The following is a 27,360-nucleotide window of genomic DNA, read 5'->3' as shown; positions in this document are numbered from 1 at the left end:
ACTGAGGGAGTACAGCACCGTGTGTGGGGTAGTACTGAGGGAGTACAGCACCGTGTGTGGGGTAGTACTGAGGGAGTACAGCACCGTGTGTGGGGCAGTACTGAGGGAGTACAGCACCGTGTGTGGGGTAGTACTGAGGGAGTACAGCACCGTGTGTGGGGTAGTACTGAGGGAGTACAGCACCGTGTGTGGGGTAGTACTGAGGGAGTACAGCACCGTGTGTGGGGCAGTACTGAGGGAGTACAGCACCGTGTGTGGGGCAGTACTGAGGGAGTACAGCACCGTGTGTGGGGCAGTACTGAGGGAGTGCAGCGATGTCCGTGTGTGGGGCAGTACTGAGGGAGTACAGCACCGTGTGTGGGGTAGTACTGAGGGAGTACAGCACCGTGTGTGGGGCAGTACTGAGGGAGTACAGCACCGTGTGTGGGGCAGTACTGAGGGAGTACAGCACCGTGTGTGGGGTAGTACTGAGGGAGTACAGCACCGTGTGTGGGGTAGTACTGAGGGAGTACAGCACCGTGTGTGGGGTAGTACTGAGAGAGTACAGCACCGTGTGTGGGGTAGTACTGAGGGAGTACAGCACCGTGTGTGGGGTAGTACTGAGAGAGTACAGCACCGTGTGTGGGGTAGTACTGAGGGAGTACAGGGATGTCCATGTGTGGGGTAGTACTGAGGGAGTACAGCACCGTGTGTGGGGCAGTACTGAGGGAGTACAGCACCGTGTGTGGGGTAGTACTGAGGGAGTACAGCACCGTGTGTGGGGCAGTACTGAGGGAGTACAGCACCGTGTGTGGGGTAGTACTGAGGGAGTACAGCACCGTGTGTGGGGCAGTACTGAGGGAGTACAGTGATGTCCGTGTGTGGGGTAGTACTGAGGGAGTACAGCACCGTGTGTGGGGTAGTACTGAGGGAGTACAGCACCGTGTGTGGGGCAGTACTGAGGGAGTACAGCACCGTGTGTGGGGCAGTACTGAGGGAGTACAGCACCGTGTGTGGGGTAGTACTGAGGGAGTACAGCACCGTGTGTGGGGCAGTACTGAGGGAGTACAGCACCGTGTGTGGGGCAGTACTGAGGGAGTACAGCACCGTGTGTGGGGCAGTACTGAGGGAGTACAGCACCGTGTGTGGGGCAGTACTGAGGGAGTACAGCACCGTGTGTGGGGTAGTACTGAGGGAGTACAGCACCGTGTGTGGGGTAGTACTGAGGGAGTACAGCACCGTGTGTGGGGTAGTACTGAGGGAGTACAGCACCGTGTGTGGGGCAGTACTGAGGGAGTACAGCACCGTGTGTGGGGCAGTACTGAGGGAGTACAGCACCGTGTGTGGGGCAGTACTGAGGGAGTACAGCACCGTGTGTGGGGCAGTACTGAGGGAGTACAGCACCGTGTGTGGGGCAGTACTGAGGGAGTACAGCACCGTGTGTGGGGTAGTACTGAGGGAGTACAGCACCGTGTGTGGGGCAGTACTGAGGGAGTGCAGCGATGTCCGTGTGTGGGGCAGTACTGAGGGAGTGCAGCGATGTCCGTGTGTGGGGCAGTACTGAGGGAGTACAGCACCTTGTGTGGGGCAGTACTGAGGGAGTACAGCACCGTGTGTGGGGTAGTACTGAGGGAGTACAGCACCGTGTGTGGGGCAGTACTGAGGGAGTACAGCACCGTGTGTGGGGCAGTACTGAGGGAGTACAGCACCGTGTGTGGGGTAGTACTGAGGGAGTACAGCACCGTGTGTGGGGCAGTACTGAGGGAGTACAGCACCGTGTGTGGGGTAGTACTGAGGGAGTACAGCACCGTGTGTGGGGCAGTACTGAGGGAGTACAGTGATGTCCGTGTGTGGGGTAGTACTGAGGGAGTACAGCACCGTGTGTGGGGTAGTACTGAGGGAGTACAGCACCGTGTGTGGGGCAGTACTGAGGGAGTACAGCACCTTGTGTGGGGCAGTACTGAGGGAGTGCAGCGATGTCCGTGTGTGGGGCAGTACTGAGGGAGTGCAGCGATGTCCGTGTGTGGGGCAGTACTGAGGGAGGACAGCACCGTGTGTGGGGCAGTACTGAGGGAGTACAGCACCGTGTGTGGGGCAGTACTGAGGGAGTACAGCACCTTGTGTGGGGCAGTACTGAGGGAGTACAGCACCGTGTGTGGGGCAGTACTGAGGGAGTACAGCACCGTGTGTGGGGTAGTACTGAGGGAGTACAGCACCGTGTGTGGGGTAGTACTGAGGGAGTACAGCACCGTGTGTGGGGTAGTACTGAGGGAGTACAGCACCGTGTGTGGGGTAGTACTGAGGGAGTACAGCACCGTGTGTGGGGTAGTACTGAGGGAGTACAGCACCGTGTGTGGGGCAGTACTGAGGGAGTACAGCACCGTGTGTGGGGTAGTACTGAGGGAGTACAGCACCGTGTGTGGGGCAGTACTGAGGGAGTACAGCACCGTGTGTGGGGCAGTACTGAGGGAGTACAGCACCGTGTGTGGGGTAGTACTGAGGGAGTACAGCACCGTGTGTGGGGCAGTGCTGAGGGAGTACAGGGATGTCCATGTGTGGGGTAGTACTGAGGGAGTACAGCACCGTGTGTGGGGCAGTACTGAGGGAGTACAGCACCGTGTGTGGGGCAGTGCTGAGGGAGTACAGGGATGTCCATGTGTGGGGTAGTACTGAGGGAGTACAGCACCGTGTGTGGGGTAGTACTGAGGGAGTACAGCACCGTGTGTGGGGCAGTGCTGAGGGAGTACAGGGATGTCCATGTGTGGGGTAGTACTGAGGGAGTACAGCACCGTGTGTGGGGCAGTACTGAGGGAGTACAGCACCGTGTGTGGGGCAGTACTGAGGGAGTACAGCACCGTGTGTGGGGCAGTACTGAGGGAGTACAGCACCGTGTGTGGGGCAGTACTGAGGGAGTACAGCACCGTGTGTGGGGCAGTACTGAGGGAGTACAGCACCGTGTGTGGGGCAGTACTGAGGGAGTACAGCACCTTGTGTGGGGCAGTACTGAGGGAGTACAGCACCGTGTGTGGGGCAGTACTGAGGGAGTACAGCACCGTGTGTGGGGTAGTACTGAGGGAGTACAGCACCGTGTGTGGGGTAGTACTGAGGGAGTACAGCACCGTGTGTGGGGTAGTACTGAGGGAGTACAGCACCGTGTGTGGGGCAGTACTGAGGGAGTACAGCACCGTGTGTGGGGCAGTACTGAGGGAGTACAGCACCGTGTGTGGGGCAGTACTGAGGGAGTACAGCACCGTGTGTGGGGCAGTACTGAGGGAGTACAGCACCGTGTGTGGGGCAGTACTGAGGGAGGACAGCACCGTGTGTGGGGTAGTACTGAGGGAGTACAGCACCGTGTGTGGGGCAGTACTGAGGGAGTACAGCACCGTGTGTGGGGCAGTACTGAGGGAGTACAGCACCGTGTGTGGGGCAGTACTGAGGGAGTACAGCACCGTGTGTGGGGTAGTACTGAGGGAGTACAGCACCGTGTGTGGGGCAGTGCTGAGGGAGTACAGGGATGTCCATGTGTGGGGTAGTACTGAGGGAGTACAGCACCGTGTGTGGGGCAGTACTGAGGGAGTACAGCACCGTGTGTGGGGCAGTGCTGAGGGAGTACAGGGATGTCCATGTGTGGGGTAGTACTGAGGGAGTACAGCACCGTGTGTGGGGTAGTACTGAGGGAGTACAGCACCGTGTGTGGGGCAGTGCTGAGGGAGTACAGGGATGTCCATGTGTGGGGTAGTACTGAGGGAGTACAGCACCGTGTGTGGGGCAGTACTGAGGGAGTACAGCACCGTGTGTGGGGCAGTACTGAGGGAGTACAGCACCGTGTGTGGGGCAGTACTGAGGGAGTACAGCACCGTGTGTGGGGCAGTACTGAGGGAGTACAGCACCGTGTGTGGGGTAGTACTGAGGGAGTACAGCACCGTGTGTGGGGCAGTACTGAGGGAGTACAGCACCGTGTGTGGGGTAGTACTGAGGGAGTACAGCACCGTGTGTGGGGCAGTACTGAGGGAGTGCAGCGATGTCCGTGTGTGGGGCAGTACTGAGGGAGTGCAGCGATGTCCGTGTGTGGGGCAGTACTGAGGGAGTACAGCACCTTGTGTGGGGCAGTACTGAGGGAGTACAGCACCGTGTGTGGGGCAGTACTGAGGGAGTACAGCACCGTGTGTGGGGTAGTACTGAGGGAGTACAGCACCGTGTGTGGGGCAGTACTGAGGGAGTACAGCACCGTGTGTGGGGCAGTACTGAGGGAGTACAGCACCGTGTGTGGGGCAGTACTGAGGGAGTACAGCACCTTGTGTGGGGCAGTACTGAGGGAGTACAGCACCGTGTGTGGGGTAGTACTGAGGGAGTACAGCACCGTGTGTGGGGCAGTACTGAGGGAGTACAGCACCGTGTGTGGGGTAGTACTGAGGGAGTACAGCACCGTGTGTGGGGCAGTACTGAGGGAGTACAGCACCGTGTGTGGGGTAGTACTGAGGGAGTACAGCACCGTGTGTGGGGCAGTACTGAGGGAGTACAGCACCGTGTGTGGGGCAGTACTGAGGGAGTACAGCACCGTGTGTGGGGTAGTACTGAGGGAGTACAGCACCGTGTGTGGGGCAGTACTGAGGGAGTGCAGCGATGTCCGTGTGTGGGGCAGTACTGAGGGAGTGCAGCGATGTCCGTGTGTGGGGCAGTACTGAGGGAGTACAGCACCGTGTGTGGGGCAGTACTGAGGGAGTACAGCACCGTGTGTGGGGTAGTACTGAGGGAGTACAGCACCGTGTGTGGGGCAGTACTGAGGGAGTGCAGCGATGTCCGTGTGTGGGGCAGTACTGAGGGAGTGCAGCGATGTCCGTGTGTGGGGCAGTACTGAGGGAGTGCAGCGATGTCCGTGTGTGGGGCAGTACTGAGGGAGTACAGCACCGTGTGTGGGGCAGTACTGAGGGAGTACAGCACCGTGTGTGGGGCAGTACTGAGGGAGTACAGCACCGTGTGTGGGGTAGTACTGAGGGAGTACAGCACCGTGTGTGGGGTAGTACTGAGGGAGTACAGCACCGTGTGTGGGGTAGTACTGAGGGAGTACAGCACCGTGTGTGGGGCAGTACTGAGGGAGTACAGCACCGTGTGTGGGGCAGTACTGAGGGAGTACAGCACCGTGTGTGGGGCAGTACTGAGGGAGTGCAGCGATGTCCGTGTGTGGGGCAGTACTGAGGGAGTGCAGCGATGTCCGTGTGTGGGGCAGTACTGAGGGAGTACAGCACCGTGTGTGGGGCAGTACTGAGGGAGTACAGCACCGTGTGTGGGGTAGTACTGAGGGAGTACAGCACCGTGTGTGGGGCAGTACTGAGGGAGTACAGTGATGTCCGTGTGTGGGGCAGTACTGAGGGAGTACAGCACCGTGTGTGGGGCAGTACTGAGGGAGTACAGTGATGTCCGTGTGTGGGGCAGTACTGAGGGAGTACAGCACCGTGTGTGGGGTAGTACTGAGGGAGTACAGCACCGTGTGTGGGGCAGTACTGAGGGAGTACAGCACCGTGTGTGGGGCAGTACTGAGGGAGTACAGCACCGTGTGTGGGGTAGTACTGAGGGAGTACAGCACCGTGTGTGGGGTAGTACTGAGGGAGTACAGGGATGTCCATGTGTGGGGTAGTACTGAGGGAGTACAGCACCGTGTGTGGGGTAGTACTGAGGGAGTACAGCACCGTGTGTGGGGCAGTGCTGAGGGAGTACAGGGATGTCCATGTGTGGGGTAGTACTGAGGGAGTACAGCACCGTGTGTGGGGTAGTACTGAGGGAGTACAGCACCGTGTGTGGGGTAGTACTGAGGGAGTACAGCACCGTGTGTGGGGTAGTACTGAGGGAGTACAGCACCGTGTGTGGGGCAGTACTGAGGGAGTACAGCACCGTGTGTGGGGCAGTACTGAGGGAGTACAGCACCGTGTGTGGGGCAGTACTGAGGGAGTACAGGGATGTCCATGTGTGGGGTAGTACTGAGGGAGTACAGCACCGTGTGTGGGGTAGTACTGAGGGAGTACAGCACCGTGTGTGGGGCAGTACTGAGGGAGTACAGCACCGTGTGTGGGGCAGTACTGAGGGAGTACAGCACCGTGTGTGGGGTAGTACTGAGGGAGTACAGCACCGTGTGTGGGGCAGTACTGAGGGAGTACAGCACCGTGTGTGGGGTAGTACTGAGGGAGTACAGCACCGTGTGTGGGGTAGTACTGAGGGAGTACAGCACCGTGTGTGGGGCAGTACTGAGGGAGTACAGCACCGTGTGTGGGGCAGTACTGAGGGAGTACAGCACCGTGTGTGGGGCAGTACTGAGGGAGTACAGCACCGTGTGTGGGGTAGTACTGAGGGAGTACAGCACCGTGTGTGGGGCAGTACTGAGGGAGTGCAGCGATGTCCGTGTGTGGGGCAGTACTGAGGGAGTGCAGCGATGTCCGTGTGTGGGGCAGTACTGAGGGAGTACAGCACCTTGTGTGGGGCAGTACTGAGGGAGTACAGCACCGTGTGTGGGGTAGTACTGAGGGAGTACAGCACCGTGTGTGGGGCAGTACTGAGGGAGTACAGCACCGTGTGTGGGGCAGTACTGAGGGAGTACAGCACCGTGTGTGGGGTAGTACTGAGGGAGTACAGCACCGTGTGTGGGGCAGTACTGAGGGAGTACAGCACCGTGTGTGGGGTAGTACTGAGGGAGTACAGCACCGTGTGTGGGGCAGTACTGAGGGAGTACAGTGATGTCCGTGTGTGGGGTAGTACTGAGGGAGTACAGCACCGTGTGTGGGGTAGTACTGAGGGAGTACAGCACCGTGTGTGGGGCAGTACTGAGGGAGTACAGCACCTTGTGTGGGGCAGTACTGAGGGAGTGCAGCGATGTCCGTGTGTGGGGCAGTACTGAGGGAGTGCAGCGATGTCCGTGTGTGGGGCAGTACTGAGGGAGGACAGCACCGTGTGTGGGGCAGTACTGAGGGAGTACAGCACCGTGTGTGGGGCAGTACTGAGGGAGTACAGCACCTTGTGTGGGGCAGTACTGAGGGAGTACAGCACCGTGTGTGGGGCAGTACTGAGGGAGTACAGCACCGTGTGTGGGGTAGTACTGAGGGAGTACAGCACCGTGTGTGGGGTAGTACTGAGGGAGTACAGCACCGTGTGTGGGGTAGTACTGAGGGAGTACAGCACCGTGTGTGGGGTAGTACTGAGGGAGTACAGCACCGTGTGTGGGGTAGTACTGAGGGAGTACAGCACCGTGTGTGGGGCAGTACTGAGGGAGTACAGCACCGTGTGTGGGGTAGTACTGAGGGAGTACAGCACCGTGTGTGGGGCAGTACTGAGGGAGTACAGCACCGTGTGTGGGGCAGTACTGAGGGAGTACAGCACCGTGTGTGGGGTAGTACTGAGGGAGTACAGCACCGTGTGTGGGGCAGTGCTGAGGGAGTACAGGGATGTCCATGTGTGGGGTAGTACTGAGGGAGTACAGCACCGTGTGTGGGGCAGTACTGAGGGAGTACAGCACCGTGTGTGGGGCAGTGCTGAGGGAGTACAGGGATGTCCATGTGTGGGGTAGTACTGAGGGAGTACAGCACCGTGTGTGGGGTAGTACTGAGGGAGTACAGCACCGTGTGTGGGGCAGTGCTGAGGGAGTACAGGGATGTCCATGTGTGGGGTAGTACTGAGGGAGTACAGCACCGTGTGTGGGGCAGTACTGAGGGAGTACAGCACCGTGTGTGGGGCAGTACTGAGGGAGTACAGCACCGTGTGTGGGGCAGTACTGAGGGAGTACAGCACCGTATGTGGGGCAGTACTGAGGGAGTACAGCACCGTGTGTGGGGCAGTACTGAGGGAGTACAGCACCGTGTGTGGGGCAGTACTGAGGGAGTACAGCACCTTGTGTGGGGCAGTACTGAGGGAGTACAGCACCGTGTGTGGGGCAGTACTGAGGGAGTACAGCACCGTGTGTGGGGTAGTACTGAGGGAGTACAGCACCGTGTGTGGGGTAGTACTGAGGGAGTACAGCACCGTGTGTGGGGTAGTACTGAGGGAGTACAGCACCGTGTGTGGGGCAGTACTGAGGGAGTACAGCACCGTGTGTGGGGCAGTACTGAGGGAGTACAGCACCGTGTGTGGGGCAGTACTGAGGGAGTACAGCACCGTGTGTGGGGCAGTACTGAGGGAGTACAGCACCGTGTGTGGGGCAGTACTGAGGGAGTACAGCACCGTGTGTGGGGTAGTACTGAGGGAGTACAGCACCGTGTGTGGGGCAGTACTGAGGGAGTACAGCACCGTGTGTGGGGCAGTACTGAGGGAGTACAGCACCGTGTGTGGGGCAGTACTGAGGGAGTACAGCACCGTGTGTGGGGTAGTACTGAGGGAGTACAGCACCGTGTGTGGGGCAGTGCTGAGGGAGTACAGGGATGTCCATGTGTGGGGTAGTACTGAGGGAGTACAGCACCGTGTGTGGGGCAGTACTGAGGGAGTACAGCACCGTGTGTGGGGCAGTGCTGAGGGAGTACAGGGATGTCCATGTGTGGGGTAGTACTGAGGGAGTACACACCGTGTGTGGGGTAGTACTGAGGGAGTACAGCACCGTGTGTGGGGCAGTGCTGAGGGAGTACAGGGATGTCCATGTGTGGGGTAGTACTGAGGGAGTACAGCACCGTGTGTGGGGCAGTACTGAGGGAGTACAGCACCGTGTGTGGGGCAGTACTGAGGGAGTACAGCACCGTGTGTGGGGCAGTACTGAGGGAGTACAGCACCGTGTGTGGGGCAGTACTGAGGGAGTACAGCACCGTGTGTGGGGTAGTACTGAGGGAGTACAGCACCGTGTGTGGGGCAGTACTGAGGGAGTACAGCACCGTGTGTGGGGTAGTACTGAGGGAGTACAGCACCGTGTGTGGGGCAGTACTGAGGGAGTGCAGCGATGTCCGTGTGTGGGGCAGTACTGAGGGAGTGCAGCGATGTCCGTGTGTGGGGCAGTACTGAGGGAGTACAGCACCTTGTGTGGGGCAGTACTGAGGGAGTACAGCACCGTGTGTGGGGCAGTACTGAGGGAGTACAGCACCGTGTGTGGGGTAGTACTGAGGGAGTACAGCACCGTGTGTGGGGCAGTACTGAGGGAGTACAGCACCGTGTGTGGGGCAGTACTGAGGGAGTACAGCACCGTGTGTGGGGCAGTACTGAGGGAGTACAGCACCTTGTGTGGGGCAGTACTGAGGGAGTACAGCACCGTGTGTGGGGTAGTACTGAGGGAGTACAGCACCGTGTGTGGGGCAGTACTGAGGGAGTACAGCACCGTGTGTGGGGTAGTACTGAGGGAGTACAGCACCGTGTGTGGGGCAGTACTGAGGGAGTACAGCACCGTGTGTGGGGTAGTACTGAGGGAGTACAGCACCGTGTGTGGGGCAGTACTGAGGGAGTACAGCACCGTGTGTGGGGCAGTACTGAGGGAGTACAGCACCGTGTGTGGGGTAGTACTGAGGGAGTACAGCACCGTGTGTGGGGCAGTACTGAGGGAGTGCAGCGATGTCCGTGTGTGGGGCAGTACTGAGGGAGTGCAGCGATGTCCGTGTGTGGGGCAGTACTGAGGGAGTACAGCACCGTGTGTGGGGCAGTACTGAGGGAGTACAGCACCGTGTGTGGGGTAGTACTGAGGGAGTACAGCACCGTGTGTGGGGCAGTACTGAGGGAGTGCAGCGATGTCCGTGTGTGGGGCAGTACTGAGGGAGTGCAGCGATGTCCGTGTGTGGGGCAGTACTGAGGGAGTGCAGCGATGTCCGTGTGTGGGGCAGTACTGAGGGAGTACAGCACCGTGTGTGGGGCAGTACTGAGGGAGTACAGCACCGTGTGTGGGGCAGTACTGAGGGAGTACAGCACCGTGTGTGGGGTAGTACTGAGGGAGTACAGCACCGTGTGTGGGGTAGTACTGAGGGAGTACAGCACCGTGTGTGGGGTAGTACTGAGGGAGTACAGCACCGTGTGTGGGGCAGTACTGAGGGAGTACAGCACCGTGTGTGGGGCAGTACTGAGGGAGTGCAGCGATGTCCGTGTGTGGGGCAGTACTGAGGGAGTGCAGCGATGTCCGTGTGTGGGGCAGTACTGAGGGAGTACAGCACCGTGTGTGGGGCAGTACTGAGGGAGTACAGCACCGTGTGTGGGGTAGTACTGAGGGAGTACAGCACCGTGTGTGGGGCAGTACTGAGGGAGTACAGTGATGTCCGTGTGTGGGGCAGTACTGAGGGAGTACAGCACCGTGTGTGGGGCAGTACTGAGGGAGTACAGTGATGTCCGTGTGTGGGGCAGTACTGAGGGAGTACAGCACCGTGTGTGGGGTAGTACTGAGGGAGTACAGCACCGTGTGTGGGGCAGTACTGAGGGAGTACAGCACCGTGTGTGGGGCAGTACTGAGGGAGTACAGCACCGTGTGTGGGGTAGTACTGAGGGAGTACAGCACCGTGTGTGGGGCAGTACTGAGGGAGTACAGCACCGTGTGTGGGGCAGTACTGAGGGAGTACAGCACCGTGTGTGGGGCAGTACTGAGGGAGTGCAGCGATGTCCGTGTGTGGGGCAGTACTGAGGGAGTGCAGCGATGTCCGTGTGTGGGGCAGTACTGAGGGAGTACAGCACCGTGTGTGGGGCAGTACTGAGGGAGTACAGCACCGTGTGTGGGGTAGTACTGAGGGAGTACAGCACCGTGTGTGGGGCAGTACTGAGGGAGTACAGTGATGTCCGTGTGTGGGGCAGTACTGAGGGAGTACAGCACCGTGTGTGGGGCAGTACTGAGGGAGTACAGTGATGTCCGTGTGTGGGGCAGTACTGAGGGAGTACAGCACCGTGTGTGGGGTAGTACTGAGGGAGTACAGCACCGTGTGTGGGGCAGTACTGAGGGAGTACAGCACCGTGTGTGGGGCAGTACTGAGGGAGTACAGCACCGTGTGTGGGGTAGTACTGAGGGAGTACAGCACCGTGTGTGGGGCAGTACTGAGGGAGTACAGCACCGTGTGTGGGCAGTACTGAGGGAGTACAGCACCGTGTGTGGGGTAGTACTGAGGGAGTACAGCACCGTGTGTGGGGTAGTACTGAGGGAGTACAGCACCGTGTGTGGGGCAGTACTGAGGGAAGGCAATCTGTGCATGGAGCCAGAGGACGTGGACGAGGTCTTAAATGAATATTTTTCATCTGTATTCACAAAGGAAAAAGACATTATAGCTCAAGATTTCACTTGGGAGGAGGAGTTCTAGAGCGCGTTAAGATTAATAAAGAGGAGCTATAAGATATTTTAGTGGGCATAAAGGTACATAAATCCTCAGGGCCTGATGAGATGTATCCCAGGCTGCTGTAAGATGAGTGGCAGAGCAAAGTGTGTAGAGGATGCTGAAAGTCTGCAAAGGGATATAGATAGTCTAAGTGTGTGGGTGAGGGTCTGGCAGATGGAGTACAATGTTGGTAAATGTGAGGTCATCCATTTTGGTCGGAATAACAGCAAAATGGGCTATTATTTAAATGGTAAAAAATTACAGCATGCTGCTGTGCAGAGGGACCTGGGTGTCCTTGTGCAGGAATCACAAGGAGTTGGTTTGCAGGTACAGCAGGTAATTAAGAAAGCAAATGGAATTTTGTCCTTCAATGATAGAGGGATGGAGTTTAAAAACAGCGAGGTTATGTTGCAGCTGTATAAGGTGCTGGTGAGGCCACACCTGGAGTACTGTGTACAGTTTTGGTCTCCTTACTTGAGAAAGGATATACTGGCACTGGAGGGGGTGCACAGGAGATTCACTGGGTTGATTCCGGAGTTGAGAGGGTTGGCTTATGAGAACAAAGAACAGTACAGCACAGGAAACAGGCCCTTCGGCCCTCCAAGCCTGTACCGCTCATTGGTCCAACGAGACCATTCATTTGTATCCCTCCATTCCCAGACTGCTCATGTGACTATCCAGGTAAGTCTTAAAACGATGCCAGCGATTTATGAGGAGAGACTGAGTAGACTGGGGCTATACTCATTGGCATTCAGAAGAATGAGGGAGATCTTATAGGAACATATAAAATTATGAAGGGAGTAGATAAGATAGAAGCAGGGAAGTTGTTTCCACTGGCGGGTGAAACTAGAACGAGGGGGCATAGCCTCAAAATAAAGGGGAGCAAATTTAGGACTGAGTTGAGGAGGAACTTCTTCACACAAAGGGTTGTGAATGTGTGGAATTCCCTGCCCAGTGAAGCAGTTGAGGCTACCTCATTGAATGTTTTTAAGGCAAGGATAGATAGATTTTTGAACAGTAAAGGAATTAAGGGTTATGGTGAGCGGGCGGGTAAGTGGAGCTGAGTCCATGAAAAGATCAGCCATGATCTTATTGAATGGCGGAGCAGGCTCGAGGGGGCCAGATGGCCTACTCCTGCTCCTAGTTCTTATGTTCTTGTATTCTGTGGGAGGCAAGGGAGGAGATTGCAGGGGCCCTGACAGAGATATTTAAATCTTCGCTGGCCACAGGTGAAGTCAGTAAGAGTTTTAACAACACCAGGTTAAAGTCCAACAGGTTTATTTGGTAGCAAATGCCATTAGCTTTCGGAGCGCTGCTCCTTCGTCAGATGGAGTGGAAATCTGCTCTCATACAGGGCACAGAGACACAAAATCAAGTTACAGAATACTGATTAGAATGCGAATCTCTACAGCCAACCAGGTCTTAAAGATACAGACAATGTGAGTGGAGGGAGCATTAAGCACAGGTTAAAGAGATGTGTATTGTCTCCAGACAGGACAGCCAGTGAGATTCTGCAAGTCCAGGAGGCAAGTTGTGGGGGTTACTGATAGTGTGACATAAACCCAACATCCCGGTTGAAGCCGTCCTCATGTGTGCGGAACTTGGCTATCAGTTTCTGCTCAGTGACTCTGCGCTGTGTGTGGTGAAGGCCGCCTTGGAGAACGCTTACCTGAAGATCAGAGGCTGAATGCCCGTGACCGCTGAAGAGCTCCCCCACAGGAAGAGAACAGTCTTGCCTGGTGATTGTCGAGTGGTGTTCATTCATCCGTTGTCGTAGCGTCTGCATGGTTTCCCCAATGTACCATGCCTCGGGACATCCTTTCCTGCAGCGTATCAGGTGGACAACGTTGGCCGAGTTGCAAGAGTAGGTACCGTGTACCTGGTAGATGGTGTTCTCACGTGAGATGATGGCATCTGTGTCGATGATCCGGCACGTCTTGCAGAGGTTGCTGTGGCAGGGTTGTGTGGTGTCGTGGTCACTGTTCTCCTGAAGGCTGGGTAGTTTGCTGCGGACAATGGTCTGTTTTGAGGTTGTGCGGTTGTTTGAAGGCAAGAAGTGGGGGTGTGGGGATGGTAGAAGTGAAGTGCCAGATGACTGGAGGATAGCTAATGTGGTATTTTTATTCAAGAAAGGCAGCTGGGATAAGCCAAGTAATAACAGGCCAGTTAGTCTAATGTCAGTGGTAGGAAAATTATTGTAAAAAAGATCTGAGGACAAGATTAATGGACACCTGGAAAGGCTGGGATTGATCAGGATATCGGCACTGATTTATTGGCGGGAAATCCGGTCTGACTAATTTAATTGAGTTTTTGAAAAGGCAATTAAATATATTGATGAGAGTTGCACAGTTGATGAGGGTTACATGGACTTTAGTAAGTCTTTGACAAGGTCCTACACGTAAGGCTGCTCCAAAAGGTTAGAGCCCGTGGGGTCCAAGGCAAGTTGGCAAATTGGATCCAAACTTGGCTTGTTAATAGGAAGCAGAGGGTGATGGTGGAGGCTGCTTTTGTGATTGGAAGCCTGTGACCAGCGGTGTACCACAGGGATCGGTAAGCCTGTGACCAGCGGTGTACCACAGGGATCGGTAAGCCTGTGACCAGCGGTGTACCACAGGGATCGGTAAGCCTGTGACCAGCGGTGTACCACAAGGGTCGGTAAGCCTGTGACCAGCGGTGTACCACAGGGATCGGTAAGCCTGTGACCAGCGGTGTACCACAGGGATCGGTAAGCCTGTGACCAGCGGTGTACCACAGGGATCGGTAAGCCTGTGACCAGCGGTGTACCACAGGGATCGGTAAGCCTGTGACCAGCGGTGTACCACAGGGATCGGTAAGCCTGTGACCAGCGGTGTACCACAGGGATCGGTAAGCCTGTGACCAGCGGTGTACCACAGGGATCGGTAAGCCTGTGACCAGCGGTGTACCACAGGGATCGGTAAGCCTGTGACCAGCGGTGTACCACAGGGATCGGTAAGCCTGTGACCAGCGGTGTACCACAGGGGTCGCTGCTGGGACCCTTGCTGTTTGTTATTCACGTTAACGACTTGGGTGTGAATGTAGAAGGTATAATTAGTAAGTTTGCTGATGAAAATTGGCTGTGTTGTTGATGGTGAGGAGGATAGTCTGAGGTTACAGACTGACATTGACCAGCTGGTAAATTGGGCACAGCAATGGCAGATGGGATTTAATCCTGATAAGTGTGAGGCGATGCATTTTGGGATGTCTAATGAGGGTAGAATATACACAGTGAACGGTCAGTCCCCAGGGAGTATTGAGGAACTAAGGGACCTCGGGGTACAAGTCCATAGAACCCTGAAGGTGGCGGCACAGGTAGGTAGGGTGAAGAAGGCAGACGGAATATTTGCCTTCATTAGCCAGGATATAGAATCTAGGAGCAAGGAGGTCTTGGTATAACTTTATAAAACATTGGTTAGACCACAGATGGGATGTTGTGTGCAGTTCTGATCGCCACACTATCAGAAGAATGTGATTGCACTGGAGAGGGTGCAGAGGAGATTCACCAGGATGTTGCCTGGAATGGAAAGTTTCAGCTATGAGGAGAGACTGGACATGCTGGGTTTGTTTTCCCTGGAGCAGAGGAGGCTGAGGGGGGAATCTGATAGAGGTGTACAAAATTGAGAGGCATAGATAGGGTAGATTGTAATAATCTCCCCATGGCAGAGGTGTCTAAGACCAGAAGGTATAGGTTTAAGGTGAGGAGTAAGTGGTTTAGAGGGGATTTGAGGAAATGTTTTTCACCCAGAGGGTGGTGGGAATATGGAACGTGCTGCCTGGGAGGGTGGTGGAGGCAGGGACTCTCACAACAGTTAAGAAGCATCTGGATGAGCATTTAAATCACCAACGCATAGCAGGCTATGGTCCAAGGGCTGGTAAATGGAATTAGTATGAACTGGTATTGGATGGTCAGCATAGATTTGGTGGGCCGAAGGGCCTGTTTCTGTGCTACATGACTCTATGATGGAGGGAGATACTGGATCTTGCTTTGGGTAGGTTGGTAAAGGAATTGACCATCTTGAGGTTGAGACTGATCTTACATAAAGGTGCCAAGTATGGCTTGGAGATTCTCTTCTGGAGAGTGGAGATGGTGGTGGCATCTGCATCCTGATGTTCCAGAAGCGATGTCAGTGCCATTTCCTTTTTGGATTTCTATCGGTTGAGATCCTGGTTGAGGTCCATCCTGGAGGTGATGTCTACTCCACTGCTTGTTCTTGACAGGGTGAAGGATGGTGGTGAAAATGAAGAAAAGGCTGGGGGCAAAGCCAGATCCCTGCTTGACTCCAGTCTGGATCTTGAAGGTTCCTGTCTTAGTTCCATAGGTGTGGACTGTCGTGGGGGAGTCAGAGGATGGTCAGAGTACTTCCCAGTTGACTGAGTGGAAATCCTTGGTCAGTTCAATGAAGGCCGTGCAGTGTGGTCACTGTTGCTCCTGGCATTTCTCTTGACGTTGTCAAGCAGTGAAAATCATGCTTACTGTTTGGTCGGAAGCCACACTGGCTTTCTGGAAGGATTCCTTCAGAGGCTTGGAGAAGGCAGCTAGTGAGGATTCGGGGGATGATCTTAAAAATGATAGAATCCCTCCAGTGCAGAAAGAGGCCACTAACTCTCGGAAAGGGCAACCCACCCAGGCCCACCCCTCCGCCGTATCCTGGTAACCCCGCAGGTTTACCGTGCTTAATGAACCTGCTCATCTTTGGATACCAAGGACCAATTTAGCATGGCCAACCCACCCAACCCGCTAATCTTTGGAGCATGGGAGGAAAACCGGAGCACCCGGAGGAAACCCATACAGACACGGGGAGAACGTGCAAACTCCACACAGTGACCTGAGGCTGGAATCGAACCCGGATCCCTGGCATTGTGAGACAGCAGTGCTAACCCACTGTGCCACCGATCTTCTCCGCGTTGGAGAGTAGGGAGATTGCTTGGTAGTTCCCACAGTCCGCTTTGCTTCCTGTCTTGAAGAAAGTAAGAAGTCTCTCAACACAATGTTGAAGTCCAAAAGGTTATTTGGCATCACGAGCTTTTGGAGCGCTGTTCCTTCATCAGGTGAGTGGTAGTTGGGTTCACAAACACGGCATATATAGACGCAACTGACACAGACTCAGTTGCAAGATAATGGTTGGAATGCGAGTCTTTACAGGTACAGACAATTGGAGTGGTGAGAGGGATAATCAAAGGTTAAAGAGGTGTGAATTATCTCCAGCCAGGACAGGTAGTAGGATTTTGCAAACCCAGGCAAGTCGTGGGGGTTAGATAGTGTGACATGAACCCAAGATCCCGGTTGAGGCCGTCCTTATGCGTGCGGAGCTTGGCTATCAGTTTCTGCTCAGCGATTCTGTGTCGTCGTGAAGGCCACCTTGGAGAACGCTTACCCGAAGATCGGAGGCTGAATGTCCTTGACTGCTGAAGTGTTTCCCGACTGGAAGGGAACACTCCTACCTGGTGATTGTCGAACGGTATACATTCATCCGTTGTCGTAACGTCTGCATGGCCTCGTCGACGTACCATGCCTCGGGACGTCCTTTTCTGCAGGATATCACGTGGACAACGTTGGCCGAGTTGCAAGAGTAGGTACCATGTACCTGGTAGATGGTGTTCTCACGTGAGATGATGACATCCGTGTCGATGATCCGGCAGAGGTTGCAGTGTCAGGGTTGTGTGGTGTCGTGGTCACTGTTCTCCTGAAGGCTGGGCAGTTTGCTGCGGACAATGGTCTGTTTTGAGGTTGAGCGGTTGTTTGAAGGCAAGTAGTGGGGGTGTGGGGATGGCCTTGGCGAGATGTACGTCTTCATCGATGATAAGTGGGAAAGTGAATTGCGTGGAGGAAGCGGAAGGTCTGCAGAGAGATTTGGATAGGCTGAGTGAGTGGGCGAGGATCTGGCAGATGGAGGATAACGTTGGCAAATGCGAGGTTATTCACTTTGGAAGAAATAATAGCAAATCGGATTATTATTTAAATGGAAAAAAATTACAACATGCTGCTGTGCAAAGGGACCTGGGGGTCCTTGTGCATGAGTCGCAAAAACTCAGTCTGCAAGTACAACAGGTGATCAAGAAGGCAAATGGGATGTTGGCATTTATCGCGAGGGGGATAGAATATAAAAGCAGAGATGTCTTGCTGCATCTGTCCAGGGCATTGGTGAGGCCGCAGCTGGAATACTGTGTGCAGTTTAGGTCCCCTTTCTTGCAAAAGGATATATTGGCCTTGGAGGGAGTGCAGAGAAGGTTCACCAGGTTGATACCGGAGATGAGGGGTGTAGATTATGAGGAGAGACTGAGCAGATTAGGTTTGTACTCGTTGGAGCTTAGAAGGCTGAGGGGTGATCTTATAGAGGCATATAAGATAATAAAGGGGCTGGATAAGGTAGAAGTGGAGAGATTCTTTCCACTTAGAAAGGAAACTAGAACTAGAGGGCATGGCCTCAAAATAAAGGGGGGTCAGTTTAGGACAGAGTTAAGGAGGAACTTCTTCTCTCAGAGGGTGGTGAATCTCTGGAATTCTCTGCCCACTGAAGTGGTGGAGGCTTCCTCGTTGAAAATGTTTAAATCACGGATGGATGGATTCCTGATCGGTAAGGGAATTAGGGGTTATGGGGATCAGGCGGGTAAGTGGAACTGATTCACTTCACATCAGCCATGATCTTATTGAATGGCGGGGCAGGCTCGAGGAGCTAGATGGCCAACTCCTGCTCCTATTTCTTATGTTCTTATGTTCTTACATGTTGAACGCTCCGGAGAAGATGTTGTAGTTTCTCCGCTCCGGGGAAGTACTGGACGACGAAGGGTACTCTGTCCACCGTGTCCCGTGTTTGTCTTCTGAGGAGGTCGGTGCGGTTTTTCGCTGTGGCGCGTCGGAACTGTTGATCGATGAGTCGAGCACCACATCGTGTTCTTATGAGGGCATCTTTCAGCGTCTGGAGGTGTCTGTTGCGATCCTCCTCACCCGAGCAGATCCTGTGTATTCGGAGGGCTTGTCCGTAGGGGATGGCTCCTTTAACGTGTTTAGGGTGGAAGCTGGAGAAGTGGAGCATCGTGAGGTTATCCGTGGGCTTGTGGTACAGTGAGGTGCTGAGGTGACTGTCCTTAATGGAGATGCGTGTGTCTGAGAATGCAATCGGTTCTGGAGAGTAGTCCATGGTGAGTCTGATGGTGGGATGGAACTTGTTGCTGTGGTCATAGTTGTTTCAGTGATTCTTCAGTGAGTCCAGAGGAAGAAAATGTCATCGAACATAGAACAGTACAGCACAGAACAGGCCCTTCGGCCCACGATGTTGTGCCGAGCTTTATCTGAAACCAAGATCAAGCTATCCCACTCCCTATCATCCTGGTGTGCTCCATGTGCCTATCCAATAACCGCTTAAATGTTCCTAAAGTGTCTGACTCCACTATCACTGCAGGCAGTCCATTCCACACCCCAACCACTCTCTGCGTAAAGAACCTACCTCTGATATAACTTCCTATATCTCCCACCATGAACCCTATAGTTATGCCCCCTTGTAATAGCTCCATCCACCCGAGGAAATAGTCTTTGAACGTTCACTCTATCTATCCCCTTCATCATTTTATAAACCTCTATTAAGTCTCCCCTCAGCCTCCTCCGCTCCAGAGAGAACAGCCCTAGCTCCCTCAACCTTTCCTCATAAGACCTACCCTCCAAACCAGGCAGCATCCTGGTAAATCTCCTCTGCACTCTTTCCAGTGCTTCCACATCCTTCTTATAGTGAGATGTCATCGATGTATCTAGTGTATAGCATCGGTTGAAGGTCCTGTGCGGTGAAGAGGTCTTGTTCGAACCTGTGCATGAAGATGTTGGCATATTGAGGTGCGAATTTGGTCCCCATGGCTGTTCCATGTGTCTGGATGAAGAACTGGTTGTTGAAGGTGAAGACATTGTGGTCCAAGATGAAGCGGATGAGTTGTAGAATTGCATCTGGAGATTGGCAGTTGTCGGCGTTGAGTACTGAGGCAGTTGCAGCAATGCCGTCGTTGTGGGGGATGCTGGTGTAGAGTGCCGAGACATCCATTGTGACAAGGAGTGCTCCTGGTTCAACTGCTCTATGTGTGCTGAGTCTCTGTAGGAAGTCTATAGTGTTGCGACAGAAGCTGGGGGTTCTTTGTACGATGGATGGGTTTTAGGATGCCCTCGATGTAGCCGGAGAGGTTCTCGTACAGGATCCCATTGCCTGATACGATGGGACGGCCGGGTGTGTTTGCCTTGTCTATCTTCGGGAGGCAGTAGAGGTCTCCAACGCAGGGAGTACATGGGATGAGAGCATGGAGGATGCTCTGAAGGTCCGGATCAAAGGTCTTGATTAGTCTGTTGAGTTGATGGGTGTGTTCTTTGGTTGGATCTGCGGGTAACTGTCTGTAGTGTTCCTCATTGTTCAGTTGTCGGTACACTTCTTTGCAGTAATCCGTTCTGTTCAGTATGACGATGGCCCCTCCTTTGTCTGCTGGTTTGATGATGTTGCGGTTGGCCTTGATTGCACGGATGGCGTTGCGTTGTGCAGTTGAACCAGGAACACTCAAAGAGAACAAAGAAAATTACAGCACAGGAACAGGCCCTTCGGCCCTCCAAGCCTGCACCGGCCATGCTGCCCGACTGAACTAAAAAACCCCCTACCCTTCCGGGGATCATATCCCTCTATTCCCATCCTATTCATGGATTTGTCCAGACGCCCCTTAAAGGTCATTATCATATCTGCTTCCACTACCTCCCCTGGCAGCGAGTTCCAGGCACCCACTAGTCTGTGTAAAGAAAATCTGCCTCGTACATCTCCTTTAAACCTTGCCCCTCGCACCTGAAACCTGTGCCCCCGAGTTATTGACTCTTCCACCCTGGGAAAAAGCTTCTGACTATCCACTCTGTCCATGCCTCTCAGGTTGCCCCCTCAACGGTTTTGTGAAGGGTAGGTCGTGCCTCACAAACCTTATTGAGTTCTTTGAGAAGGTGACCAAAGAGGTGGATGAGGGTAAAGCGGTTGATGTGGTGTATATGGATTTCTGCAAAGCGTTTGATAAGGTTCCCCATGGTAAGCTTTTGCAGAAAATACGGACACATGGGATTGAGGGTGATTTAGTGGTTTGGATCAGGAATTGGCTCACTGTAAGAAAACAAAGGGTGGTGGTTGATGGGAAATATTCATCCTGGAGTTCAGTTACGAGTGGTGTACCGCAAGGATCTGTTTTGGGGCCACTGCTGTTTGTCATTTTTATTAATGACCTGGATGAGGGCGTGGAAGGATGGATTAATAAATTTGCGGATGACACTAAAGTCGGTGGAGTTGTAGACAGTGCGGAGGGAAGTGGCAGGTTACAGAGGGACATAGATAGGCTGCAGAGCTGGGCTGAGAGGTGGCAAATGGAGTTTAATGCGGAAAAGTGCGAGGTGATTCACTTTGGAAGGAGTAACAGGAATACAGAGTACTGGGCTAATGGTAAGATACTTGGTAGTGTGGATGAACAGAGGGATCTGGGTGTCCATGTGCATAGATCCCTGAAAGTTGGCACCCAGGTTGATAGGGTTGTTAAGAAGGCGTACGGAGTGTTAGCTTTTATCGGTAGAGGGATTGTGTTTCGGAGCCATGAGGTCATGTTGCAGCTGTACAAAACTCTGGTGCAGCCGCACTTGGAGTATTGCGTACAGTTCTGGTCACTGCATTATAGGAAGGATGTGGAAGCATTGGAAAGGGTGCAGAGGAGATTTACCAGGATGTTGCCTGGTATGGTGGGAAGGTCATATGAGGAAAGGCTGAGGGACTTGAGGTTGTTTTCGTTAGAGAGAAGAAGGTTAAGAGGTGACTTAATAGAGGCATACAAGATGATCAGAGGATTAGATAGGGTGGATAGTGAGAGCCTTTTTTCTCGGATGGTGATGGCTAGCACGAGGGGACATAGCTTTAAATTGAGGGGTGAGAGATATAGGACAGATGTTAGAGGTAGGTTCTTTACTCAGAGAGTAGTAAGGGCGTGGAATGCCCTGCCTGCAGCAGTAGTGGACTCGCCAACATTAAGAGCATTCAAATGGGTATTGGATAAACATATGGATGATATTGGAATAGTGTAGATTAGAGGGGCTTTAGATTGGTTCCACTGGTCGGCGCAACATCGAGGGCCAAAGGGCCTGTACTGCGCTGTAATGTTCTATGTTCAACCTCTGTCGTTCCACTGAGAACAAACCAAGTTTCTCCAACCTCTCCTCATAGCTAATGCCCTCCATACCAGGCAACATCCTGGTAAATCTTTTCTGTACCCTCTCCAAAGCCTCCACATCCTTCTGGTCGTGTGGCGACCAGAATTGAACACTATATTCCAAGTGCGGCCTAACTAAGGTTCTATAAAGCTGCAACATGACTTGCCAATTTTTAAACTCAATGCCCCGGCCGATGAAGGCAAGCATACCGTCTGCCTTCTTGACTACCTTCTCCACCTGCGTTGCCACTTTCAGTGACTCCTCGTCACAATGGACGTCTTGGCACTTGACACCAGCATCCCCCATGGCGACCGTTGTATCTTGCAGTTGAGTTTGTGTCTGTATATGCCCTGTTTGTGCACCAACTCTTCACTCACCTGAGGAGCCACACTCCGAAAACTCGTGCTACCAAATAAACCGATTGGACTGGTGTTGTGAGACTTACTGTGCCCACCCCAGTCCAACACTGGCATCTCTACATCATTTCTTGAAGATAGTGGCAATGACAGCATCCCTAAGGTCAACAGGAATTTCTCTTTTCCCAGATTTTCAGGAACATCTGATGGAGATGGCGGGGGATCATAGAAACCCTACAGTGCAGAAGGAGGCCATTCGGCCCATCGAGTCTGCACCGACCACAATCCCACCCAGGCCCTACCCCCACATATTTACCCGCTAATCCCACTAACCTACGCATCTCAGGACTCTAAGGGGCAATTTTTTTTAACCTGGCCAATCAACCTAACCCGCACATCTTTGGACCTTTGGGATCTTTTTTCCTCCAGGTTTGAAAATCTCCGCTGGAATCCCGTCCATTTTTTGTGTGTTTAATGGAAGCTTCGATTGTCCACCCTCGGTGGGAAGGCCAAGATCATCTTTGATGGGAAGTTGGGGGATTTCCCCAAACACGTCCTCATCTGCGATTGGATCACGATTAGGACCTGTCCGGGGGTCCACAGTGAGAGACGGCAGCACTGTCCAGAGGTCTGCAGTGAGGGAGGACATTGCCATCCGAGGGTCTGCAGTGAGGGACGACAGCAGCATCCGGGGGTCCGCAGTGAGGGAGGGCAGCACCGTCCGAGGGTCCGCAGTGAGGGAGGACAGTGCCATCTGGGGGAGCCGCACTGAGGGAGGACAGCGATGTCCATATGCGTGGTAGACCTGAGGGAGTACAGCACTGTGTGTGGGGCAGTACTGAGGGAGTACAGTGATGTCCGTGTGTGGGGTAGTACTGAGGGAGTACAGCACCGTGTGTGGGGCAGTACTGAGGGAGGACAGCGATGTCCATATGCGTGGTAGACCTGAGGGAGTACAGCACTGTGTGTGGGGCAGTACTGAGGGAGTACAGTGGTGTCCGTGTGTGGGGTAGTACTGAGGGAGTACAGCACCGTGTGTGGGGCAGTACTGAGGGAGTACAGCACCGTGTGTGGGGCAGTACTGAGGGAGTACAGCGGTGTCCGTGTGTGGGGCAGTAATGAAGAGTGGGACACTCTTTCAGGTCTCTGCCACTCCAGTGGGGGTGAAAGGTTTGATGAACACTGTTGGACAGAGCGGAGGAGTTTCTCCTTGTCTTGAAGCCAATCAGCAATTGCACTGCAAGACGTGATCATGTTAATACCTGACTGTTTGTGGGATCTTTCTGTGCACTGCTTTTCCCACCTGACAACACTGACTGTGCTTCCTGTACACTTACCTGTATTGTGCTTTGCTATGCTGTGAGATAATGAAATGCTAGTTTGTGTTGTGCAAGAGTTAATTTGCCTGAAAATGGTGAGGTTTGTGCTGCTGGTGATGAAGACGCGGTCACAGTGGAATCTGTTCATTCTTACTGTTCCTTAGGGGAGTCGCGACAACATGAGTATTGAGCTGGTGTGCTTTGAAAATGCGCCAACACCTTCCGAGGAAGCCAGACAGAGAGAGGCCGAACTGGACAGATACTTGGAAACGCGTGTCACAGGTCAGTGACGGAATGCTGCCTAAACCTCTCCAAACTATCCAAGTGTTTGATGGTGAATTGAGCAGGGACTGGGTCACTTGGCCCAAAGCTCCCACTGTACATCTAACCCTCTGTCTCTCTGAGGGGAGGATTTGAACAGTGATGGACTGCGGTCGATTGGATCCCTTTGGCTTGGTTTCTGGATTCGGCTGGGAGATTGTACGACCCCTTGTCGAGACCGTGACTCGCGGACGCTCTGTTACAGAACAGAGATTGGCCTCAGCACCCTGGCCCAGAGCCTGGGGATTGGGTAAAGAGCCAGGCCTTCCTCACTGAGGTTTGATGCTCCGTCCTCCTGGGAATTTGAATGGGGGCTGGTCTGAGTGCCCCTTCTTCCACAGTGTCGCTGCTCTGATCCCTCCCGTCAAATATGTTTTCTCCCTGTGAGGGGCAGCGGTGCCCTCCAGCTCAGTCAGACTCACCCCAGTTACACTCTCGCCTTCCGTTATTTGAAAGAACACACTTTGTTTTCCTTTTGCACTAAGTATCACATGTCTGTCGCTCTCTTCCTGTAGACCTTGTGGCGAGGGCGGGCCCAGAGGGACCTCCAGGGTTACTTGATGTGATGCACTCGCTGCTGGTTGAGAATATTCCCAATCTGCCGCCTGGTGGAGGCCTCATCAGCAAGTAAGGACATCTCCGCAGTGTCTGCGCCCTTCCTGCCACTCACTCCCTCCCACTCGACACTGGCACCCCGACGGTGCCGGCACTGTCACGGTGTTCCTCCCCCCCCCCCCCCCCCGCCCCCCGGCGCCGGCCCTCTGTCGCGGTGTTCCCCCGGCGCCGGCCCTCTGTCGCGGTGTTCCCCCGGTGCCGGCTCTCTGTCGCGGTGTTCCCCCGGCGCCGGCCCTCTGTCGCGGTGTTCCCCCGGTGCCGGCTCTCTGTCGCGGTGTTCCCCCGGTGCCGGCTCTCTGTCGCGGTGTTCCCCCGGTGCCGGCTCTCTGTCGCGGTGTTCCCCCGGCGCCGGCTCTCTGTCGCGGTGTTCCCCCGGCGCCGGCTCTCTGTCGCGGTGTCCCCCCCCCCCCCGGCCAGCTCTCTGTCGTGGTGTGTGTGTCCCCCCCCCCGCCCCCCGGGCCAGCTCTCTGTCGTGGTGTGTGTGTCCCCCCCCCCGCCCCCCGGGCCAGCTCTCTGTCGCGGTGTCTCCCCCCCCCCCCCCCGGGCCAGCCCTCTGTCGCGGTGTGCGTGTGTGTTCCCCGCCCCCCGGGCCAGCCCTCTGTCGCGGTGTGCGTGTGTGTTCCCCGCCCCCCGGGCCGGCTCTCTGTCGCGGTGTTCCCCCCCTCACTGGCGCCGGCTCTCTATCGCAGTGTCCCCCACCCAGCACTGGCTCTCCGGCACATTGTGCCCCCCGGCAACGGTGTGGCCCCCTCGCGACGTGACCTCCCCCCCCCCGGTGTGGTGGCCCCCCCACCCTCCCTGACGCAGCATGGCCCCTCCCGCGGCGTGACGTGGGCCCCCCTGGCGCGGGCTGTCCATGGCGGCGTCCCCCCCCCGGTGCTGGCTCTCCGTTGCGGTCAGTCCGGATTGCCCCCGGCGCTGGTTGTCTGTCGCGGTGTTCTCTCTTTCCCCCCCCCCCCTCCGGTGCTGGCTGTCTGTCGGGCAGCCCCCTCACTGCCCCGGCGCTGGCTCTCTGTCGCGGTGTCCCCCGGCACGGCGTGCCGCTGGTGTTGGCTCTCTGTTGCGATGTTCCCCCGTCGCTGGCTGTCCTGTGCAGTGTTCCCCCGGCACTGGCTCTCCGTCGTGGCGTCCTGGCGGCCCGGAGTTGGCAGCCCGGCGCTCCCCCAGCGCTGGGTCTCCGTCACGGCGCTCCCCCGGCACGGCGTGCCGCCAGTGTTGGCTCTCTGTTGCGACGATCCCCCGTGGCTGGCTGTCCTGTGCAGTGTTCCCCCAGCGCTGGGTCTCCGTCGCGGCACTCCCCCGGCGCTGGCTCACCGTCGTGGCGCTTCTCCGTCGCGGCGCTCCCCCGGCGCTGGGTCTCTGTTGCGGCACTCCCCCAGCGCTGGGTCTCCGTCGCGGCACTCCCCCGGCGCTGGCTCACCGTCGTGGCGCTTCTCCGTCGCGGCGCTCCCCCGGCGCTGGCTCTCCGTCGCGGCGCTCCCCCAGCGCTGAGTCTCTGTCGCGACGCTCCCCCAGCGCTAGGTCTCCCCCGGCGCTAGGCGGTCCGGCATGGTGCCCCCCCCCCCCACCCCCAGCGTTGGCTGTTCGGCACTGAAGTTGTCAGCCTGGGTTTGTGTCCCTCAGTCGATGGAGTTGAAGCAAGGCCTGTGTGATTGAGGTGAAACGCTCCCAGTAAAACAGCTGCCCCTTTGGGACTGTTTTGAATCAGATTCGGAAGGCAGTGAGACCCAAACCTCACTGAAATAACTCTTTGTGTTGTTTCAGACGCAGTGAGATTGAATCTGTTTACAACCGGTTGCTCCCTCAGGCCACTGACCAGGTGAATATTTACATCAAGGTGTTTGATCAAGTTTGCCGGACTGACCATTTAGCAGCAGCGATTCCCAGCTTTCCCAAAGCTTTCCCAGCCAGTGCAGTCACTGCACAAACAACACAGTCCGTACTTGCACAGTACGATCCCACAACAGATCAGCCAAATAATCATTTCCCTTCCTTTTGGGACATTGATTGAAGTGTAAGAACATAAGAACATAAGAAATAGGAGCAGGAGTAGGCCATCTGGCCCTTCGAGCCTGCCCCGCCATTCAACAAGATCATGGCTGATCTGACGTGGATCAGTACCACTTACCCGCCTGATCCCCATAACCCCTAATTCCCATATCGATCAGAAAACTATCTACCCGTGATTTAAACATATTCAACGAGGAAGCCTCCACCACTTCAATGGGCAGAGAATTCCAGAGATTGACTACCCTCTGAGAGAAGAAGTTCCCCCTCAACTCTGTTCTGAACCGGCCCCCCCTTATTTTGAGGCTGTGCCCTCTAGTTCTGGTTTCCCTTCTAAGTGGAAAGAATCTCTCCACCTCTACCCTATCCAGCCCCTTCATTATCTTATAAGTCTCTATAAGATCCCCCCTCAGCCTTCTGAACTCCAACGAGTACAGACCCAATCTGTTTAATCTCTCCTCATAAGCTACACCCCTCATCTCCGGTATCAACTTGGTGAACCTTCTCTGCACTCCCTCCAAGGCCAATATATCCTTTCGCAAATAAGGGGACCAAAACTGCACACAGTACTCTAGTTGCGGCCTCACCAGTGCCTTGTACAGTTGCAGCAAGACCTCCCTGCTTTTATATTCTATCCCCCTCGCGATAAAGGCCAACATTCCATTCACCTTCTTGATCACCTGCTGCACCTGCAGACTGAGTTTTTGCGATTCGTGCACAAGGACCCCCAGGTCCCTCTGCACAGTCGCACAATGTAATTTTTCTCCATTTAAATAATATTCCAATTTACTATTATATCTTCCAAAGTGGATAACCTCACATTTGCTAACGTTATATTCCATCTGCCAGATCCTCGCCCACTCGCTCAGCCTATCCAAATCTCTCTGCAGACTTTCCGCGTCCTCCACGCAATTCGCTTTCCCACTCACCTTCGTGTCATCAGCAAACTTGAATACCCTAGATTCAGTCCCCTCCTCCAGATCATCTCTGTAAATGGTAAACAATTGAGGCCCCAGCACCGATCCCTGCGGCACGCCACTGGTCACCAACTGCCAACCAGAAAAGCACCCATTTATCCCAACTCTCTGCTTCCTGTTAGATAGCCAATCCCCAATCCACGCCAACACCTTACCCCTAACTCCGTGTACCCCAATCTTCTGCAGCAACCTTTTGTGAGGCACCTTATAAATCCCTGAGATTGCAGGGGGGGGGCGGGGCCTGTGTTCCATGTATTGCCCCTTGGGCCTGAGGAGATGAGTAATTTCACACTTGGAGGGTTGTGAATCTTTGGATCTGTCTGGCCCGGAGGTTCT

The 27,360-nt window shown here is 54.9% G+C and overlaps 1 protein-coding gene across 1 annotated transcript in view; it reads left to right on the top strand.

Annotated features, from left to right (window-relative positions):
• Positions 1-27,360, top strand: part of LOC144490026 (protein phosphatase 1B-like) — a 42,223-nt gene that overhangs the window by 12,323 nt on the left and 2,540 nt on the right. Inside the window, exons 2-4 of the mRNA XM_078207853.1 lie at positions 23,269-23,386; positions 23,941-24,052; positions 25,805-25,859. Of these exons, the coding sequence (XP_078063979.1) occupies positions 23,269-23,386; positions 23,941-24,052; positions 25,805-25,859 (285 nt within the window). The remainder of the gene's footprint in view (positions 1-23,268; positions 23,387-23,940; positions 24,053-25,804; positions 25,860-27,360) is intronic.

This window comes from Mustelus asterias, unplaced genomic scaffold (genome assembly GCF_964213995.1).
Source record: "Mustelus asterias unplaced genomic scaffold, sMusAst1.hap1.1 HAP1_SCAFFOLD_2792, whole genome shotgun sequence".
NCBI classification, from domain to species: Eukaryota; Metazoa; Chordata; class Chondrichthyes; order Carcharhiniformes; family Triakidae; genus Mustelus; species Mustelus asterias.
This window is presented reverse-complemented; position numbering and strand designations above follow the sequence as displayed.